General features: G+C 39.6%; 1 protein-coding gene across 8 annotated transcripts in view; it reads right to left on the bottom strand.

Annotated features, from left to right (window-relative positions):
* The window catches only part of col6a4a (collagen, type VI, alpha 4a), a 51,622-nt gene that overhangs the window by 3,468 nt on the left and 26,253 nt on the right, over nt 1–21,901 (bottom strand). For 3 of the 8 annotated variants that reach the window (XM_088602141.1, XM_088602142.1, XM_088602140.1), the window contains 26 exons: nt 21,757–21,810; nt 20,822–20,893; nt 20,237–20,263; nt 18,401–18,445; nt 17,916–17,969; nt 14,169–14,231; nt 13,483–13,548; nt 12,082–12,135; nt 11,545–11,580; nt 10,969–11,031; nt 10,290–10,352; nt 9,710–9,772; nt 8,485–8,547; nt 7,765–7,815; nt 7,292–7,327; nt 6,917–6,979; nt 6,437–6,499; nt 6,097–6,132; nt 5,964–6,000; nt 5,379–5,390; nt 4,358–4,851; nt 3,788–3,884; nt 3,020–3,694; nt 1,885–1,987; nt 1,519–1,733; nt 492–662 (listed from right to left, as the gene is read on the bottom strand). In XM_088602141.1, coding sequence (XP_088458267.1) covers nt 492–662; nt 1,519–1,733; nt 1,885–1,987; nt 3,020–3,694; nt 3,788–3,884; nt 4,358–4,851; nt 5,379–5,390; nt 5,964–6,000; nt 6,097–6,132; nt 6,437–6,499; nt 6,917–6,979; nt 7,292–7,327; nt 7,765–7,815; nt 8,485–8,547; nt 9,710–9,772; nt 10,290–10,352; nt 10,969–11,031; nt 11,545–11,580; nt 12,082–12,135; nt 13,483–13,548; nt 14,169–14,231; nt 17,916–17,969; nt 18,401–18,445; nt 20,237–20,263; nt 20,822–20,893; nt 21,757–21,810 — 2,776 coding nt within the window. The remainder of the gene's footprint in view (nt 1–491; nt 663–1,518; nt 1,734–1,884; nt 1,988–3,019; nt 3,695–3,787; nt 3,885–4,357; nt 4,852–5,378; nt 5,391–5,963; nt 6,001–6,096; nt 6,133–6,436; nt 6,500–6,916; nt 6,980–7,291; nt 7,328–7,764; nt 7,816–8,484; nt 8,548–9,709; nt 9,773–10,289; nt 10,353–10,968; nt 11,032–11,544; nt 11,581–12,081; nt 12,136–13,482; nt 13,549–14,168; nt 14,232–17,915; nt 17,970–18,400; nt 18,446–20,236; nt 20,264–20,821; nt 20,894–21,756; nt 21,811–21,901) is intronic. The other 5 variants (XM_088602144.1, XM_088602146.1, XM_088602145.1 and 2 more) reach the window with 3 other exon arrangements.

The raw sequence follows: 21,901 nt of genomic DNA, 5'->3' as shown, positions 1-21,901 counted from the left end.
TTGTCGATTTGTAGAGTGATTGAGATGAACAACATGAAAGGCTGCTTATAAAAGAATAATAGTGGTAAAAAGATCATTAAAAGGTTAATTTCAATTTTAGTTTTCTACCCATATATATATTTTCATGTACTGTATATTCTGTATATACAGTGACACACAGATTGACACTCATGTAAAGGATTTAATACATTTAAAATATTTATATAATAAGCATTAAAAACTCCAAAGATAACAATAAATGCTTCAACAGTATTTATTGTATTTTTATATTATTATTATATTTGAATTAGTATCATGAATTTACAGGTCAAACATTATCGTGCTGCCTTTTATAACTTTTAGTAGTTATAGTGACACCAACATTTTGACCGCAATGTGCCTTGTGGTTTTACTGTATTTACCACAGTAGGGAACCGCGTGAATCTTTAGGGTAGGCATTTTTTAAAACCATATCTAAGCAAGTGTTCATACCGACATGTTTATTAACTTACATTTTAGGACGCATGTCTGAAGGCACTCGTTTTCCGTATTAAATCGATTCTCATTACCGCCACAACCGCCATACCAGAAAGGGGAGCATGCACCGACTGCCCGATTATAATACCATCTTTGCAAATAGTTCCCACAAAGGCTACCGAGATCCACATCCAACAGGCATTGGTCTGCAACCAAAACAAGCTCATTTATAGTGAAATTTACTAAGTCATTCCCTAAGTTATTCTTTAAAGGCTATTGAGAAACAACAAATAATATTTCACGCAAGAGTTTTTAAATAGCACTGGACGATTATTTGGACATGCAATATATTTGAGTATGCAATCCTAATGTGTTTTATTTTTAATAAAAACCTGGGACCCACGTGTTTTTGGATCATGTAGAACAAGAGAACTATGCCTTGAAAAATAAACTCACCATTTATTTCCTTGAGAGTTAACATGTAACACCACACTGGAAAACTATAGCAGTAACATATTTCCATAAGAAATTGACGTAGTCACTGATATTTTGCCACTGTGACACTGTATTACAAAGGTAATTCTGGCTCTAACCAGAAGCAGAAGTTGCAATTGCATCATACAGTATCTCAGTGAGATGCACCCTCTCAGCCTACAGATCGCATGAGCATGTCTGTGCCAATTCCACGGGCCGGACTGCTCCTGCTTCATACAGGTGAGGAAGCAATAAAATTGAATTCAAAATATTCTGCTTCAAACAGATCTAACAGACCTTATAAATAACAACAAATCTGTATTATATTTTAAAAGGTATCATATTTAACTAGTGTCATGTCAACAATCTTACCTGTGTTTTGGTTATGTGGGACTTTTTTATTTTACTACAGTAGGTACACAGCCCGAAATGGTGTGAACGAAGCTTCTTAGATAAGATGTTTGCATGATACCCATTGCTATCTCTCAATTAAAACAGCCATTCAGTATCTACCCTTTAAAGAATGCAGGCATCTTTTACAGGATATGAAAATTATTAGAAATTGTCGGTGTCCTGTCGTATTCTTACCTGTATCTTCCCTACCTGTACTTTCTTCGCCTCCAAAGAGGATTTCTTCCACAGCTCTTCCTGTCTCCTCATACTGGGACACCGTTTCCTCTTGGGACAGCTCTGGGCCTGCTGTGATCTCTTCCTCTGGCTCCGATTCTTCTTCTACTATGGATTCAGACTCCTCTGTGTATTCATAATATTCTTCCGCAGGAGGGGGTGTTTTTGGTTTGATTCTGTAAAATCAATTATCAATTAAAGTTCCTTGATTTCAAACCACAAACCACACATTTGTTTTGTGTTTTTTTTTTTTACGTGAGGCATGATTTTGTGTTCATCCGTGATGTGAAAAGCAGCAGGCCGGTCAGGAGAAAGTCAGAAACGTACCTGTCTATGGGAGGTGTCTCCAGGATCTCAGCCTGCTGCACAGGCTCCTGGATATTTGCACATTCCCTTCGAAGAGCAGGTGGGGGGTAGCTATTGACTCCAGCTGAGATGATAGAAGAACAGTCAAAGACCTGGTAAACATGCATTTTTCATTGCGCCCCTAAACATACACCCAGAACACACTGATGCTGCTTCCTATGAATTCCACAGCATGTATTAATTTTAGTATTTGGTAAAGAACAAATGTAAGCTATTTTTATAAAAAATGCAAAATATTTTTTTATGAATAAAATTATAACACGTTATAACATGTAATATTTAACTCTATATTAGAGCTCTGATCAGAACAGCAGTAGTGTTTATGTTTTCTTTACAAAACCTGTGCATGTGAAATAGGAACTTTCTGTTTTGCACGACCTCTGGATGGAATGAGGCGACAAATTGAGTGAGGAAAAAGGCTTCAGTCCTCTCAGCAGGTTATAAACTTGTGTCAGCAGAAATACCCATTAGCGCCATTAAGAGTTTAATCTCTGGGAATCCATAATAACAAAATAGATAAGGTATTAAAGAATAGTAAAAACTAGATAAACTACGAATTGAAGCTGATTTTAAACGAAGAGTGTTTTCTAAAACTGTATAATATCCTAGTTTGACACAGTTTTAAATACCTTAAAATAAGTTGATATGATACACAAAAGCCATTACTGCTGTGCAAATAAACCTGACTGAGACTGAGATTTAAGCAATCCCAATAATTAAATACTTGTCATAAATAGCAAGTGTAGAGGACATATGTTTTAAAATGTTGGAGGATACTGTCCATGTGACTTTTTTGTGACTGTCCATAACATTTAAGACTCTGGGATCTGCTGACAAAGTCAACCAATAGCAGTCCTGCGCAACAAGGCGGTGAAATAATAAAATGAAGCTACTGTAAGTGCAAATCCGTTCAGGGCTGACAGGAGGGATGTGAGCTTACAAAACAAACTACCCGGGGATACAGCAAGACACATTATTTCAGCTGGTTTGGAACCTTGATGCCATCCAATATGCAAGTTGATTGGCAGCAACAAAACGAACAAAACTTTCCTATGTTGTGACATGAGAATGTGCTGCCTGAGGAGACATAACTTACTGCTCAGGACGCGGAAGAAGGCTCTGGCGAACCGCTGGGCGAATTCTATTTCGCCGAGCTTCGCCTGGCCCAGGTGCACCATGTGTTGCTCCAGGGGGATGCTCGCAAGGTCTTCCACCTGCGTGTCGTTATAGTCGCTGCCCACCGAAAACGCGAGCACGGCAACGCCCTGACACATCGCTCGCCGGGCCACGTAGCCCAGTCTGGCCCGGTCCCAGTAGCTCGTCTCGCCTCCGACAAACGCAAACACCGCCTTCGCCTTCCTCGGCCGCACGGCTTTGAGCAAGAGGTTGTTGATCGCCCATTCGACCGCGTGGCCCGTGCTAGAGGAGCCCCCGAGCTGCTGCATACTCTCAGAAATGTGTCGTTTCATCAAGTTCCTGCTTTTAAACTTCAGCAGGTCGAATTCCGTCCTCACCGGCGCTTGGCCTCGCCGTGGGGGGTAGTTCAGTGTGCTGTGCTGCACCAGAGCCACCCTGGCTCCCCTGTCGGAGGTCCCTGGCTGGCTGCTAACGTCAAGCTGGTCCAGAATGGAGCTCAGAAGCTCCTTGACACCATCATACTGATCCGGCCGCACGTTGCGGGAGCTGTCCACTACCAGAGCCAGGTCCACGTCAGCTTGCAGGGGAGCAGGAATGAGGTTGATCCGGCATGCTTCTGAGGGATTGCATACGTCTGAAAAAAGAAAAAAAACTCTGTAAATATGCATTCCTTTATTCTTGTAACACTTTCCAAATTTAACTTGTTATTTGTGTCCGATAGGCTTACCTAAGCACAGAGCACACTGCTGAATTCTCTGGACCTCCGTTCTTTGATTCTGTGGTCTATCCACAACAGACACTAAGAAACTGCCCGTTTCATCGACCTGTGTAACAGCACATGTTGCCAAAGGACAAAGAATCTGAATTAATCTGAATAAAGAAAGGATGTTTTGCCGAGCCTGACAAAAAAGTCAAGCTAGTCTATACATGTGGTCTAGGCTTCAAATATTAAATATTACATATTAAATATTCAATTGAAATTGATTATTTAAATTGAAATTACTTAGCTTATCATACTGAGGGTGTGGGATTCATAGGCAAGTTTTAATTGTACCACACATTTTGATGAAGTGTAAAACCTGCACTGCCTTCTGGTGCAAAACAGACTATCAAAGTTACTGGCACACAAGTAAGCACACCTCCATGTCGGGTACTGTTACTTTAATGAAATGTACCTAAACATCCGCAGTACTACCACTGGTTTTCTTATACTGACTCATTGTAAGACATGTAAAGTCTTCGTCTCGGGAATGGAAAACATTTGACAAACAGCTTAATAAGAATGATGTTTGTGTACCTGAAAAGCCCGTCTGACGTTGGGCACGTTCCTGAAGGCGATGACCACGGGGGTGATGTCCAGAGCCTTGAACTCCAGTGCTGCTGTCACAATAGGAGTGGCCTCCTGCGATGCTCCATTGCTGATGAAGATGGCCACCTTCCTCATGAGCACACCCTGGCGGACTCGCTTGAACACGTTCCTGGCTACGAATCTCATAGCCGCCCCGATGTTGCGGCGGCTGGCGGTTCTCTCTAGCGGTATGTTTCTTATAGCTTCGATCAGTTGTTTTTTCCTGTGGTAGTCTGAGAAGCGAATGAGATACTTTGTGGTGGAGCTGTAGGAGACAACAGCCACGCGGGCCCCGGTGGGGCAGTTGCTTTCTGAGACGGTCAGATCCTGGAGGAGGTTCACGGCGATGTTCCGCATTCTCTCAAAGACCTGCGGAGTAACATCCTCGGACATGTCAAGGGCAACGACCAGCTCTGTTGGGTACACAGGGCAATCCGTCCTGCCTGGGAATCGAAACCAAAAATCAATTCCTGCAGGAGCCACGTTTGAAAACATCTCTGAGGCAGATCAGATACAGAGAAGAATAAACTCACAGCTGTTCTGCCACTAGAGTCAACAACACAGCCTCAAGGCTTTGTAAATAGTCTCACACGGGGTGTTAATTACTTAATTGATTAGATGAGTAGTGAAGGCTGTTTTGACACATGCCCACATGGGTGTAATGAAGTTTATGTCTGGTATTTAAAGGACATGGACTGCAAAAGGAATAAAATAAAGCCTCCAGGACTGACGTCTCGTAGGCACTGTGTTATAAAATACAACGATCAAATGACTTCAGTCCTTATATTGGGAAAACATATGAATGGGATTTTACTGCGTAACTGTGCTTTAATCAATATCTTGTAAATGGCTTGTCTGCTTAGTTTACCTAAATGTGTATCCGATAAAAGCAATTACTTTTATGCCAGTACTTATCACCCACAAACTAACCACTAGGAAAGGCGAAAGGCAGATGAAAGAAAGGGGTTACCTTGGGAGCACGCTGTGGACAGAAGAGAAAGATGATGTAAGTCAAGCACAGAGATACAACTCGCTATGTTCTGTTGTTTTAATGAATCAAGAAAGATGAATAACTTTTATTGTGTTCCCTCACAACAAGAGCATGACCACAATATAAGGGTTAGCTGTTTTGGTTTTATGTGTATGCATAACCATGTTTATTTTCATTATAGCTATAGTATATATGTACTGTAGAGTATATTATTGCGTCTACTACTACATGAAAACTTTCCTAACCAAAAACAAATCATTTCGAAGGTGCCACTTGAAAGATTTCTTTTTACAAACACCTCTTGCCTCTGCCTCCCTTGGTTCTGCCAACTGCAGACTCACTATCTGTGAGGATGCTGGAATTTGTGATTGGTAGAGTGGGTTGAGGTCTTGATACAGTCTGCACCTAGGTCTGCCTGGCATCTCCTGTTACTGCTGGAAATTAAGTCCCTATTTTCTTTCTCAAATCTGTGTGCAATTCTATGAGTTGCCCACATAGCCAGTTGTTTCTGTGCACTGCTTCTGTTTGGTATCTCAAACAACATGCATAAAAACAGATACTCACGACAGTTGTTTCGGATATAGCCGACAAGCTCACAGGGCTGGAATGACAAAATAAAAAAAATATATGAATAGTGAGTCTCACTCAAAATGGCTGTTAAATCTTTTATATTGGCAAGTGAAAATCAGGCACCTACAGTCATTGATCTGGTTCCACTTGGTCCTTTTGGACCCTGCAAAAGAAAAAGATTTTGCAACTTAAAAATGCACAAGTAATTCTCTAGAGACTCTCTTCCAGGATTTACTTTCACATAAAAGTTCTAGACTTCATCAAAAACGATGATGAACATAAAACTCCACCCAATGAATACTATATGAAGAAGCAGGATCCTCCAGGTTATGTTTTATGGTATGTTTGTCCGATATTTATAGTCAAATCAGGATGCTGCAGAAAAGGCAAGAACAGGTCTGTTAAAATTGTACACAACATTATACACTTTCATAATGGAAAAGAGAGAATTGTGGTGCCACAGTTACCTTATGTCCAGAAGCCCCAGGGATTCCAGGATCTCCTGGAACTCCAGAACTGCCACTATTACCCTGGAATAAACGCACAGCATGATTAACAGGGTCACCTTCCATATTAAATGCATGCAAGACATTCCTCTGAGTAATTCCTTTACAAAATGTGCAGTATATTTTTGGAAGCTTTAGCCTAACTTTCAAAAGCTGTGTTTTGCTTGTTTTCTCAGGTAGCATTATACAACTATGTTTAAATTTCATTTCAGTTCTTATTATTTCAATTATTTAAATTCTATGAATTAAGAACATAAGAAATATAACAACAAAAGGAGGATATTTGGTCAATCCAGGTCATTTAGTCGGTAGATCTTAAGAACGCAGGCATTGGTGCATGAAGGATCTCAACTTCTTTAAATTTCTCCTTTTACTGGGTCCAGGCTTCACCGGCGGCTCTGTAGAGGTCCATTCTGTTAAATGCTCATCAAAGTCCCTCACCCTTCTTCCACGACTCCCTTTGGGACCTCTACTGCCAGGGGTCCCAAGGTCTCCTTCTTCTCCCTTAAAGCCAAATGAGGGCACATTTATGAAACACACGTTGTTTCAGACTGAATGTACACTTATTAGTTACCCTCCCTTCTACTGTACTTTGACATTTAAAAATATATTCCTACATAAACTCGTTTTTTAATTTCAGTAGGGCGGTTAGAATCCAATGAATGAGATAGGCGGTCCATGTACAGTATAAGAGGCTATTTTGCAGAACAGCAAACTGGCGGTAAGTTCGAGGCTGATGACGCCTCCCTCACTTTCGTGAGGAATGAGCCAGGGATATGATGATAAAATGTGGTTCAAGGTATAAAAGCTACTTACCTGAGGCCCAGGGTAACCTGGAAAACCTGATTCTCCCTGAAAAAAAAGTAAGCAAAGATCTGTGAAGATGTTGTCTTCTCTGATTCTGTCCATTCTCATGTATACATTTGTATAGGCCTATTGGTGTTGTTAGAGATTCTTTTATTAGTAGTTTATTTTATTGCCATTTCAAGATTTTCTGTAGGAAGAGCATCACTCTGAGTTTTGCCATATTAGTCTCAAATTGCTAAGGCTGGTCAGATGTGTTTTACATTTTTAAAATCACTATATTTAGGTAGGAAATAAAAATAGCCTGTCCTATACTGAAGCAGCTAAGAGGGACAGACCTTCTCTCAACAAAAAGTCGTCAGTGCATGACTTGATATGGAACAAATACATGTCAATGCTTTTAGTCCTTTATAGGTCTGGTAGGTTTTTCATAACATCTATACTGTGTATAGCATTTCATGCAAAATCAATAGGGAAATCTTCACCTTTTCTCCTTTCTGTCCAGGTGATCCATACCCATCTCTGCCATCGATTCCCTGTTTTACAAACAAAAAATATTACATCTTCTAAAAAAACGTTCTGTGTTTTATTATAATAATAATAATAATAATTGTCTCTAGTGGACCACAATTAAAACACAGCATCACAGCAGACTTCTGTTATCTCTGTGTATATGAGATACAGTACATCATGTTTTAGCACTTTTTTTCATTGCTAATATACTGTATATAGAGAAATGAGTGGGTAAAAAATGTTATATATTTTTTTAATTTAAATATATTTCCATATATTTTCAACAATGAAAGAAATGGCATATTTCATGAAAAATGGAATATTTTCATGTAAACAAAATGGAAGTAAAAAGAGCAGAGAAAACACAAATTTAGATAAAAATAAGAAATTGCTTGCTTATAAATTTTAAGGCACATTGTCCATGCTTAATATTTTAAACATTTACTCTGTTACCAACACTGTGCATTGATATTTGTATTGGTTATGATAACTGTGTGATGTTTATGTTTGGAGCAAATGCTTCCAACGCAAATATATATTTTTTAAATGCACACTTGATATGGAAATCTAGGTTCGCAGTAGTCCACATCTTCCTGTGCTGAATGAAGATGCCAATGCAAAACAGAAACACATAAATAGGGTTTTGTTTTTGATCAAGACTTCTAAGTTCAAGGGAGCAAAAAGGATCTTACTGGCAGTCCCCTGGGTCCATTTGGTCCAACTGACCCTTTGACTCCAGGGTCTCCCGGCTGACCCTGAAACACAACGACAAACATGAACATGAGTCGGATTCTGTGTCCTGCTCATCATACTCTCCAGAATCAACAATCAGAGACGTATACACACATTCTATCACACCCCTGGTGGAATGCAAGTGTTGTGTCAATAAACGAGCTGGAAATAACTCGTGTTGAGCACAGGTCACTCCGATGAGCTCAACCTGAAGAATGTCCAATGATATACTTTACAGATATTATTACGTGTTTTTTTTTTCAAGCAGCTTACTTTTCTTTCAACTTTGAGATTACATTTTGCTCTTTGATGAAGGGACATACATTGGTCTCGTAAAAAAACAAACAGTCTAAATCTAGTGCTTGATTGTGGTGTTGTAACTGCGCATTGCCACCTGCTGACAGGTTCCTCCTCAACTTCAGATTTTGTAAAACAGTGCAGGTCGATTGACCATTTTCAATCTCATTAGACACTATTTCAGCACCATTTCACCAGAATGGTATATCTTCTTGATCGATTCTAAAGTGATTGAGGAGATCTAGATCTTCAGAAAAACTCCCTGGACATCCTAGGATTAATGCTGTTGCTGTTGTGGAGCATCTCCAGTGGAGCATCAAAGAATAATTCATGATTGCTATCCGGTTAACCAACCAAGTTTGTTTTCAAATGCAACCTTCATTGTCAGTGGGCAAATCAATGCATCCACTGGGTATCAATGAGCTTCCATGCTTTTTTGCCAGGAAAATGCCAGTGATGTGATTTTCAAAGGCAAATCTCGACCCTAGTATTAAGTGAGCAGGCGATCAACAGAGCACTCCTCAGAATGGTTTTATGTTGTAGATAAGGCCACCAAGGTCTTGGAGGAGACTGAACTTTCATGTACATCGAAGATCTATAATCCCACAGAGTAAGGGTCTCAACCCAGGGTCATGTTCAAAAGCAGATAAAATTCTAATCATTACCCATTTCTATTTTCTTAAAGTTAAAAGTTCTTCTTTTGTAACTTTTCAGCTGATCCTAATCTCAATGGAACTTCTGCCTCAATACAACCAATTCCTAAATATTTCTTAATTCAGCGGCCAGCTAGGAAAATTACATTCATGTCCTACAAACTTTATTAGGGTTTGGTGGGTTAAGTCTGCATAAATAGTGAATGTTCTTGTGAATATGTTCAGATTTTCTTACCTTCTGTCCCTTTGGACCTTCATTTCCAACAGATCCTTTCGGACCCTGGAGGCCCAGTTCCCCCTGAAAAAAAATAGAGTTTAATATTAAATCCATGGTTTTAACATCTCCATATTAAACATGGAGGGAATTGCATCCTAAAATCTAGAACTATCAAATAAAAAAAACTAGAATTTTAGAAATAGAATATTTGTGATTGTTACTTCATCCATTGCACTCTCTTTCAGAGCCCTGTTCGTGGGTGTTTCTTGTCAGACTATAAGCACAATTGTACATCGACTGACTAATGCACAGGAAAGTGATGAATATGGGCAAAAACCTAAATCTGATTTAGGTACAGTCAATGTCTTGACTGATACATTAGTGATTCATTCAAATACCCTCTAATACGGACCCAGTTCTAAAAATGTTATTGAAAATGACTACAAGATCCAGCAGATGGAAATGCCTGTTGTAAAACACTACCTGGGCAATGTAGAAATTCTGAATGCTTTAAGTGAGTCCGGATGATTCCGGTTCCCATAAGAAAGAGTGAGAGCTGAGCACCAGGTGTGGGTGTGGTGTCAGTCCGGACAGTTACCTGACGCCCAGGTAGACCAAGAGTGCCAGGAGGCCCTGGAAGTCCACGTGTTCCCCTCTCTCCCTACATTAAGAACATACATGAATAAAGTCACACAAAACCTGCACAACTGTAAACTTAGTACATAATTCCTAGCAGACATCCCAGTGCGGTGCTCATTTCAAGAAGAATAAAATTAAGAAGATTTTTGTTGTCTAATAAATCAATATTTTATTATCCTTAATGTTGACCTGTAGCCTTAATTTTCTTCTGAACAGAAAACAGACATTTATTTTCCTTCATTGCAAATTAAAAGTCATAACCATGTGTCAGGCCTGGCCAGCCTGAACAACGGCATTAGGAATAATATTGTAAATTCAATACAGTTTTAACAATTCAGTTATATTCACCACTTTACTTTCTATAGAGCATCAAAACATCACAGCAGACGAGTGCTTTTAGAAATGTAGTTTTTATTACTAATGTAGGTTTAGTAATTTTGTAGGTTTAAGTGTTTTTTGGAGTTGTCTCAGTTGGAAATTAAGCACATTCTCAGCTCATTTATCTGCAGAAGACTTAGAGCAAAGGAACCTTTTATTCAGAGGAGACTCTTCACAGATCTTTAGGAGGAGTTCAGGATATTTTTTTTTGCTTGCCACATAGTTACTGATGAAACAGCTGGCAAAGAGTGACCCCTCACCTGAGGACCGCTCGCTCCGGGATCTCCACGCAGCCCCGGTGTGCCCGGCTCCCCTCGTTCTCCCTGAAAGAGACGCAGAGAGAAGCCTTGATCTTCCTCTGGGTAAGTGCCAAAGTGCAAAGGAAGCACTATTGTTCACTGCGTCACCGGAGCTGACATATAGTGACTGTTTCTGGGCTGCTTTCTAACAAGAGACACTGCCTATGAGTTATGAAGTCAATAATTAGGTATGGTGCCCTGCCACACTGAAAAACATTGCAGCTGATGTTGACAAACGGTTGCATTCGATCCTCAGGACACATTCAACTCCTTGACTATTGACTTTATATCACGGCTATGCCTCTAATCCACCTTTAATCATAGTACCCAACAGCAGGGCAGTCGAGTGGTCATAAAATGACTGGTTTTTTTTCATGACAAGGCCCACCTATTGAAATGCTGAGTCAGATCTTTCTAAACACTTTCGAGTTTTCAATTTTCATGTCAGCAATCGCAAACAAAACAGGTAAAAATCCATTGCCAGGGATATGGCATTCTGTAAGAACTGTCAACAGGCCAAGCAAAGAATTACTCTACCTTCGACCCAGGGGCACCCCGTCGGCCTTGAGGACCCTACAGCAAAAATTATGAATAGAGTTACTTATCATCATGGTCACTGTCATTATTATGGTCATCATCATCATTATGGTCATTATCATCGTCATCATGGTCACTGTCATCGTCATCATCATCATTATGGTCATTGTCATTGTTGTTATTGTCATCAATGTCACCCTCATTGTTGTCATCGTCATTGTCTTCATCATCAGCAGCAGCATCAGTATTATTATCATAATCATCATGGTCATCATCATCATCATCATCTTTGTCATCATGGTCGAAGGTCAATGGTCTCAGCTGCCCAAACACACATGCTGTACAGTATATAAAAGTCTGCCTTCAATGCTAGTAAAATGTCCAATAACGACATTAAACCTAGAATAAATAAGAACTTTATTACCCTATTAAATTAACCTTTAAACAATCCAGAAACAATGCACATTTGCTGGGTTTATAGTCCAGGTCAGTATTGCAAGACAATGGAAGAGTTAATTAGCAAACAAGACCCCTCACTCTTTTTCCATCCACACCAGCATCGCCGGGTGTGCCATCTTCTCCCGCATCGCCCTGTGGAGCACAGAAAAGAAGAACAGGGGCACCTCTTGAGGGAGCTGGAGGTCACTTGGGAAAACGTTAAAACGTTCTCACTCAAGTCACCACCCCCACCAAAAAAAAACACAGCTATTGGTTGATTTTAATTGAATAATTGGATCTGCGTTCTTCAGCTCTGGTCGTTAATATTCACCTAACATTGATGAACCATGATCTCTGATAGTGTTTCCTCAGAACTGCAGTCTTGTTCTCAATGGGCTCCACAATTGATAAAATAGACTGTTTTGTGGAAGTACCACTTGTATGCAATGTCTTCTAACCCATAACAGTATATACAGTACCTATTTTTATTTCCCCAAATTAAATGCCATAATCCACGTTAAATCCAGATGGAACCTCATTTCAATTTTCTACCATGAGCAAAAAGCACCGACTGGCCTCTTTTTCGCCATGTAAGCTACTGCATGTCAGAGGTGTTCACTTGCCATTGAGGTTCACTGGGCTGATTACAGGAAACCTGAGAGCTTCCTGTGAGGTAGATATCAGTAATTGTATCTGTACCCACCCTCCACTAGTTCCTTGCCAAATTCAACAAAGAAGCCCAGACCTGCGCAGTGTACTTTTTTACTGTTCCAGACAAGGTACTGGAGGTCAATGAGTTCATTGAAAATGAGTCTAAATTCCAAAGCAATTTGGTTCGTGACATATTTTAAGAGCTTACTTCATACCTGTACACTCGGAAAACAATTCCTGTTTCTCTTTCTGCCTGGAAAATATCTAATAGGGTTTGTCTACCTCTTTATATTAGAACACACCCCAATAGTCACCCAAGGGCAATTTCTGCCTGGAAAGGATGTACCCTTAATAAACTTGTACAGGCCTAGTAGGGTCTTGAATTAAAGAGAACCCCTTGGGCATCAAGTGTGAACCTTCAGATTTTTTTAAATGTCTTACTCAGTACACATATTAGAATAAAACAGCCTAAACAAAAACAGAAAAAAACAATGAATGCTTCTTATTAGGAGGAGGTTGCAGGCGTAAAACAAAATGAAAACCTTGCTTTTGCTCTTTAATATCCTTTTCAGACCTCTTCTCCTTCGTCCAATGTTTCGCATTTGCCTTGTAAAATTATCGGTCACATGTCGACACACATGGTGGCATTTCTTTTTCTTAATTTAGACTTATTTTTTAGCTACACACGCCATCATTATCGTGGGGTTACTGCTTTAAACTGACTAACTGAGACTTTCAATATGATGTCCTTTGAAGCTGTGGTTTTTCCAGAAACTGTTTTCATCTGTGGAACAAACACAGATAAACCGCACTCCAGCCATCTGATGGGCTGAAGTTCTGTACACACACCTGTATGCCAGGGTTTCCTTTCTCTCCCTTCGCTCCACGGATGTTATTGTCTGTACCTGAGTCTCCCTGAAACACAGACTAAGCACTTCAGAAACCTGGTGTGAAGAGCCAGGAAGCACACAAACGCACAAACAGTTACACAGACAATAAATAATTAATACAGTAAAAGCATTCCAGACAGAATAGCTACTGTATGAGTCCATGAGTTACAGTAAAGGTTATTCTTCTTACAAGCAGTTTTACTCAGACATGTTTGTGATAATAAGAGGAGTAATGCCTGAAGGAGCTATATCACAAAAATAACACTGTGATGAAAATATTGATAGCAATAAAAGTTATCATATTCAGAATTTTTTATTCTAAAACATATTTTCAAAGTTTGTTAGACATTTTATTTTCACTGGTTTAGACAGTACTAATATCTCCTTTGTTCTATCTGCAGTTCAATGTACAATTGGACTGTGAGTACAGTATCTGGCAAAGATAGAAGCAAAGTTTGTGGCATAACTAACAAACATCTGGCATTTGTTTAGAGGAAGGTTAATCTATGGGTGTAAAAGCATCTTAAAAAACTTCTTGAAAATTGAGAAATGTCATTATTTCTGTGGGTTACTTTTTTGAAGTATTTTTGACTGCGTGTGTCTACAATTCACAAAATTCAACAACGGAAGACTTGAGTCTCTTACAGGGTCTCCTCTAAGGCCAGGCTGCCCTCTCTCTCCGGGTTCCCCTCTCACTCCACTTCTACCCTAAAAACAACAGACAATAAAACCATCACAGCTTTGAGCCATTCCCAGAGTACTGAAGAGATGTGATCTAGACATGAGCACATACCGTATGCTTAATGGACTCTCTTCATACAGTCCCACCTAGGGTACTTTATGACCCTCTATTTATTTAATTAATTATATACAGCAGTACTTCACAAAAAATATTCCACTCTATCCATTTCACAATGCTATAAAGCAGAACCATCTAAACAGACATCTCAGTGACAGCACAATCTTAAAATTCAGCACAATCTTGAAGGTTTTCCTTGCAAGATACACATTTTAACTACATACTGTATGAACTGTATATGCCCCTTTCATTTTTTCAAACTTATTTGTCATGCTGATGAGCCTACTGTAAGTAAGGCCAAAACAGCTGTCGGTGGTTGCTTACTCTGACTTTCTGTATACAAAACCATAATCAGAAATGTGTTTAAACGGTCCTGCTTCCAGCAATTGTGAAAACATACCAGCAAATCAATATCCATTCTCATACTTTCTAGCAGCTGCTTGCTTTACAAAACATATCCCTGAAAGGTGTAAAATAGGGTATACAGTAAAAACACAAATGCACAAACATAATGATGATAACATAATTAACATATGAATATACCTTCTTCTTGTTTCTGCAATATAGTAGAGAACCACAGAAAGATGAGTGTACATAGAAAGACAAAACCACCTCTGTATCAGCTTAATAACATGTAACAAGTAAATTAATCTTCACTTGTTTCTTAGTAACATACAGTGAGTTATGCACTTTACTTCAAAGTAACTCTCTTCTCTGTTTTGCTCATTTAAGTTTAACATTAATTCCTAAAAAACAAAAGGTAAATTCTGTGGCTTCTCTGTTTGTCACAGTACCCCTTATATTTTGGTCTTATTTATTAAAACTGCGTAAATCAGAAATCATACCACTGCTGGTTGTAGCCAAATCACAGCAGAGGCAGACTTTGATCTTCATGGGGATTTGCTGAAAGAGTCACAGTATAATTCATTCCCACTGTCTCCCAAACAAATATAAACATGTTGATAAGGCTGGAGAGCCTGCGTCTCCACCGGGGATTTTTTTGTTTGTGAACCCTTTCTTACGGAAAGTTTATATTTCTCCCACACAGAATAAAACAAGAACTAGACAGTACAAGCCAACAGCATGCCCCACTCCTCTCCACACTTGCACCCAAAGGACTCCTACTGTACAGTACAGCTGCATCAGACAGAGGCACAGCACTGCAGGAACCAGCAGCACTCCAAGCTTCCATCGCTCAACCAAACCCACGGATCTGAGCAGATCAACGCCACAGTAGATACCGTATGTAACGTATTCCGAGGGAAAAGGGGAGGGAAAAGACCCTGTGCGGAGTCTGGGAGAGAAAACTGAATTCCAAGGCGAACGGAATCCAAATCGTGAGGCTAGAGCGAGGTCGGAGATCAGAAGCGGTAGGTCAGAAATCCAGGGGGGTCACAAGAACGGACGAGGAGTCGGAGTACGTTGCGAACCGGAGACGTAGCTCGGGCTGAGGAAACCTCAACAGTGAGCGAGGAGGAGTTGCAGGGTGGGAGTTTAGATAGACAGGGTGAGTGAAGTTAATCAGTGAGTGACACAGCTTGCAGATGACATATATACACGCTATTCTGATGGTGGGAAGATCTAGCGATGGGGATGGAAGACAGGGGGTCCATGCACAGCACCAAGGTGTTTTTTTTCTACAGCCAACCAAATCTATTTCCGCCGCTGTGAGAGGCCGAGGTCGTCAGTTTAGTAGAAGCCCTCGGGGAAGAGAGGGGGCATATTTTGTTTTCTTAGAGCAGTGGATGAAGTAGGAGAAAGCTGTTTCTGAAACATAATCACAGCTGGACATTCTAAAAACGTGTGTTTGAAGGTGCCTACAAGGCCTCCTGGATGAGAAGGGACCAGGGCCAGCCTCATCAGACGGTGAAGACTGGGTCAGAGTTAAGCATGGTCCTTGAAGAAAACTCAACTGAATCGTTCAATGGTTAGGATTTTTGGAAGCTAAACTTATTATAGATGTATCGTACTGTGAAAATTCAGCATCTGTAACATTAAGATCCCCATTCCAAATACTGACATTGGCTGAAAGTTTGTAAGTCTTTAGCAAAAAAACATTAAGAAAGGAAGCATGTCCCTTTCTTTTGCCCCAGAAACACATTCCAAAATGGAGACAAAAGTAAAAAGAGTGCCTTGTACTTTATGGATGCAAGCCTTGGAACGAGCAAATAAGATCCTAAATAGTATTGGCTAGAATGTGAATCCCTTTGTCTCTCCAAAATGTGGAAGAGGGAAGGGAAATACCTGTAAGGCGTTGATCATTGCAGAAAATGAGAGAATGGAAAAGCCGTGTTTTACAGTATGAGTCTTTCAACAAAATTCCAAATCATAATTAAGGATGTAATTATAGGTCTGAAATGCAATATGCAGTGTCTAAGCAGAACATCAGTATAAATCTATATTTGAGAAATTAGGTTTTGTTTAAGTGGATGCCAAAATACATTTAGAAATGCCAGTACGCAATCTGTCCCAATACCCTTAAAGGATGAGAAACAGGAATCGCAGAACTGAAAAAAATCAGGCGCGTTCATTTTTACTATGGAGACAAGAGCCTTGGAATATCGAAAGTGTTTACCCGATGGCACAACTGAAGAAAAGCCAGATTTTTTCCATTACAAAATTTAAGGGCAGTAAGGATGACTTGGACAAGTGTATTGGATACCATGATGGAGCACCAAAGTCATTATAAATAGTTAAAAGCTGAAGCAGGCAGGAACTGGGAGGTACTGTCGATGCAAATCATGAGCACAGAGACCTCTTCCACAGTAAAGTCTTGCTGTGCTAGACATGAAATCTACATACTAATTATTTTCTCAGGAATATGGTAGGAGTTTTCAGTTCCCTATGGACAGCCCACTGTGAAGACATATGGGAGATTTTCCAGCTCGACCACCACAGTAGTCACTATGCAAACACACTGCGGTATATATATTGCTTTGATCCAGTTTCAAGATTAATAGTTTCCCACTGGAACATATTTAAGTCTGCAGCCATTAAAGCAATCTGTTCAATTAACAGTTTTCACATCCTAGCTGCCTTGGATAGATTATAAGTTTGTGTCTCTGAAAAGCTGTTCTGAGGTTCTCTTCAGAAACCTGACCTACAGCTTCACCTACTAATTTGAAAAAATACAAAGTGCAGTTCCTGATGTTTTGAAAAACGTGCTAATATATCTCCCTGAGGTAAAGATGAAGAGGGGTGGATGTATGGTACTGTACCTGCATTTGGCTCATATTAATGATTGCAGGATTGGCGTGAGCCATAAGAATACAAGAATTGGAAAACATTATAACAAGCAAAAAACTGGGATAATTTTCAGCATCAAAGTTTACTACAATGCATGAAAAGGACTTTGGACCTCACTGGGAGAATTCAGAAAGCCACCCTTTTAAACACTGCGTTGTTTGAGTCTGGAACTACCCAACCATGTTGAAGATGATACCTCAGAAATGGCTAAATGAGATCCTAAGGTCAATAATCAGCAACAAAAACAGCTAGACAGGACAAATGACCTCCTTTCATTTGTAACCATTCTCCATGTTCTTATGTTCACCCACTTTTTACCAGAAAGCATAAAAATAACATGTCTTTACTGGGCTGCCTGGGTCTCCTCTCTCTCCCAGTGCTCCCGGTAATCCAGCCATTCCCTGTTGAAACAAGACAGAAATCAGCACTAATTTCTCAGGGAAATAATAAATGTAACATTGAGTCACCTGTTAATACAAATATCCTTACTTTACAAAATTATTTTTCTTAGTGTACAATACAAACTTTGCCTGGACACTGAGGAAACAACTTTAAAACTTCTAAAGATTCAGAGAAGCAGTCACACACATACTTTACTATTTGGGCATTACTTTATAATTTTAACACTGCTATGTTTCTAGGATATACAATTGATTCACATTTATGAATAAAGAAAGCCAAAGTTAAGCTTACAGCAAATCTAACTGAACCCAAAAAAAATCACACAGGCAACTTAATGCACAGGTAAATACACTCATACAGTATGTTAATACACACACAGCAAAGGACGCTTATTTAACATATCTTAGAGTGTTTAGAAAGAAGTAATTACCTGTTCACCATCAACTCCATCAATTCCATGATCCCCATCTTCTCCCTGTTTGAAGACATATTCCAGGAGCTCAAATATGTTGAATATGTTTTCATATTTTCACCTGGCACGCTGGTCTCCTTCCGGAAACAGGCTAGAATAATCAGTGTCTGATTTGTCCCAGTGTATGTATGTTTGCCCTACGACAGACTGGCATCCCTGTTAATTGGTGCTGCCAGGTTAGCTTGTAATTTGTGCAACAACTTCTACAATTAAACGACTGTCTGATAATGTTTGTATGAATGGATTCACACATTGTAAACTTCGTCCCTCATCTTTCTTCCGTCTCAGTGTTCGCTATCACTGTACTCCCATCTAAAATAAGGCACTAGACTATTCTGCCCCATTGCTCAGCATCATTTCACTAAACGAGCCACTCTTACATTCAGATTTCCTTGCTCTTTCCAGCTAATCATTCTTCCCCAACTACCATTTACTCTCTTTCTACTCCAGCTGTAAAGGCAGATCCTATTTGGCCAGAGACATGGCCTAATCTTCATTACTGTCCGCTTGCACCTCTGACACAGCAGCAGACAGTCTGTTGTTCTTTCTCCCAAATTCTCAGACTCCTCCGCTGGCAGTCTATCCCAGGAGGACTCCGGGCTCCAGCTATGCTAAACTCCTCACCTCGCTCTTATCTGTCAAGAAATGATACGCTGCTACCTTGCCAGGCAGGGCATTGGCATTGGTTAGCACCAGGCACTGCCATACTCTGACAGATACAAACACCTCCCATCAGTCCCGGTCCATTGAGTCTGGCCAATCGACCTACCACACAGTTTCATTTTCTCAAGCATCCCTCCCCCCCCCCCGGGCCCCTGTGAAACATTGAGTCCCACAGGCCAGTAAGCCAGCTCAACCCATTGCTGCCGAGATCTACTAAGACCTCCCTCTCGCTCTCCTCCCTTCTATGCTGGAGCTAAGACACAAAACGGATCACCCTTCTCCTCTTATACAGCCTTCTATTAAGTCAAGGGAACGTCCAGTTCCACACAAAGCTTCTCCTATCTGCTCCTCTCCCTCCTGTGGAATCCCTCCCTCTAGAGCCAATTATTCAATTAGAACAGGTGTGTCTCGTTTTCACCTGCTTTTCTCTTATGTACAGGTGCCTTTGTTCCAAAGCCACCTCTCACAATCTCTCAGAGTGGTCTCTCTATTTATCTACTGTAATCATTTTCTATCCTTTTTTTTCCTATCCTAACTCCTTCCAGGTCAGAGGTATTTAATGTTCCTTTATTTTCTCTTGGCATTAAAAGAGTTAATACCTTACCCGTTTCAAGATTTATTTTCTACAAGACGTATTGTTGTATTTCCAGTAACTTTAGTACAGATGATGCCGATATCAAAGCGAATGTATCAGGGTTTAAAATTCAGCTACATTTGTTATTTGTCCAGTCCTCCCATCTAATGGTGCAAAAGTGAAACTGTAGTTGAACAGACACCATCAGTGTTAATGAATGTAAACAGGGGAAAGCAAGAGGAACGTCACCCTTGAATTTCTCTAGCGTCCTTTATCTTTGTTTTAGAGACATGGCTCTGTTTAAATTTATTTTTATTGCAAGGTAAGAAAGGTTTTTCTTTGCATTCTTAAATTAAATTTAGTTATTTTAGTAATGAAAGTATATGGGAGGATGGAATAGGTATTACAGCCATGTCCTTGAAGCCGATACCTTGATTTCTTTTAAAGAAACAGCTGGATAAGGTTCTTAAGTTAATTAATAATTGAGTTAATTAAGTACCAAACAGGCAAGACAGTCTAGAATTCTAAAATGAGGGTTTTCAGCCTCTTATACTCACCCGGTTGCCTCTGTAACCTCTTGGTCCCTGTAAGAAAAACAAGAAAAATTCATTATTTGCCTTCATGTATTTAAACAATGCAAAAACTTCATCTCTTTTATTTATAATTTATATTAGATTTACTGTATATGTGGCATATGATACAGAAATGTTCCCTAAGGGAAAGTATATTTTGTATATACTGTGCTGTACATACTGTATGTACTGTATGTTCTTGTAATGTGATGACACTCAGCTTACGACTGCAAATACCTACTCCCTGTTGTTTCTTATTGCATGTCCTGCCTTCCTGAATTCTGACCATTTTGAGTAAACCCTCTTTTACTCGGGGTAGCTGTTCTTTTTAATGTGAACCCTAACCTGGCTTCTCGTTTTCTCGTTATTTTGACGTGTAGAGATCTTACACACCGCAGTTCGGTTTGGTTCAGGTCAGAGGGATTGACAAATAAGATTCAGGTTTTAGAGTTCAAACAGCAAAAAAAGTCATAGTGCAGTAATTCCTGTCTGCCAGTTCCATAGAACTACAAACACTAAGGTTTCTATTAGCCAGCCTGTTCGTACTTCAGTCAAAAAGGCAGATCTTACCTTTATGCCTCTTTTCCCAGGACATCCCTCAATACCCTGTGTGCCGTTTAACCCAGGAGTACCTCTCTCTCCCTGCAAAACAACACGTTCCTGCCGTCAAAAGCTAGATCTGAAAATCCCATATTATTACAGAATTTAAAGCAAGGCATGTTTTGTTAAAATTATACAATTCACTGTTAAGACTGGATTTAGATTTAATTGTGTACACTTTTGATTGAACCATGATACTAAATAAAATATAGACAACAGATGAGCAACCAAATACATTCCAAATTAAATATGTGAATCTCCACAAGCTCTGCTTCATCCTCTTTGAGTGTCTACATCTGGAAGCTCAGGAAGGAACTTGTACTGCAGGCAGTAGATATCTAAAGCTTTGATAAAATAAATTCCACCCTTCCAGTAAATATAAGAGGTATGCACTCTCTGACATGCACATAACCAGTCTTGAGAAGAGGCACACTGCGAACAAAATGTGATTTACTGGATTATAAATAACCATATCTTATGGTTTATAAGTCTTTTTAATATATATCATAAGTCTATATTCCACTGTAAATACTCTCTGGTACAAACTGCTGATCTCAAGGAGTTTCTAAAACTAACCCGCACAGATGCTGCATATTTAAAAAAACGCATTTTACCAATTTGTGAATTTTATTGAAGTGATACTCTAGTACATATTATAAACCTTTTTATCTTGGAAAGGACAGATAAAGCAAAACGTGCGACAGAGTTTAATAAGGTTGATCAATCAAATTAGAAAAAAAAAGTTTCCTGGATGCATTACTCTTTTATTTTATTGATTTAAAAATCTCATGGTATAGAGTAAGTCATTCTAATTTGATATCACCCTCAAGCACTGTAAGTAATAAAGCTTTCTTGAGCAATGAATCAGCATTCACAAGTATTGTATGTCTCAGAAATCTACTTACAAATCCCCCTTCATCACCAGGGTGACCGGGAGGTCCTTTTGTGCCAGGTGAGCCCTGTAATAACAATTATAATTACGCTAGAAGAAAATGGAATAAATTCACTTCGACAATGACAAGGAATCTGTCACTGCTGAAATATTAAACA

This window comes from Lepisosteus platostomus, chromosome 12 (genome assembly GCF_059453375.1).
Source record: "Lepisosteus platostomus isolate fLepPlt1 chromosome 12, fLepPlt1.hap1, whole genome shotgun sequence".
NCBI classification, from domain to species: Eukaryota; Metazoa; Chordata; class Actinopteri; order Semionotiformes; family Lepisosteidae; genus Lepisosteus; species Lepisosteus platostomus.
This window is presented reverse-complemented; position numbering and strand designations above follow the sequence as displayed.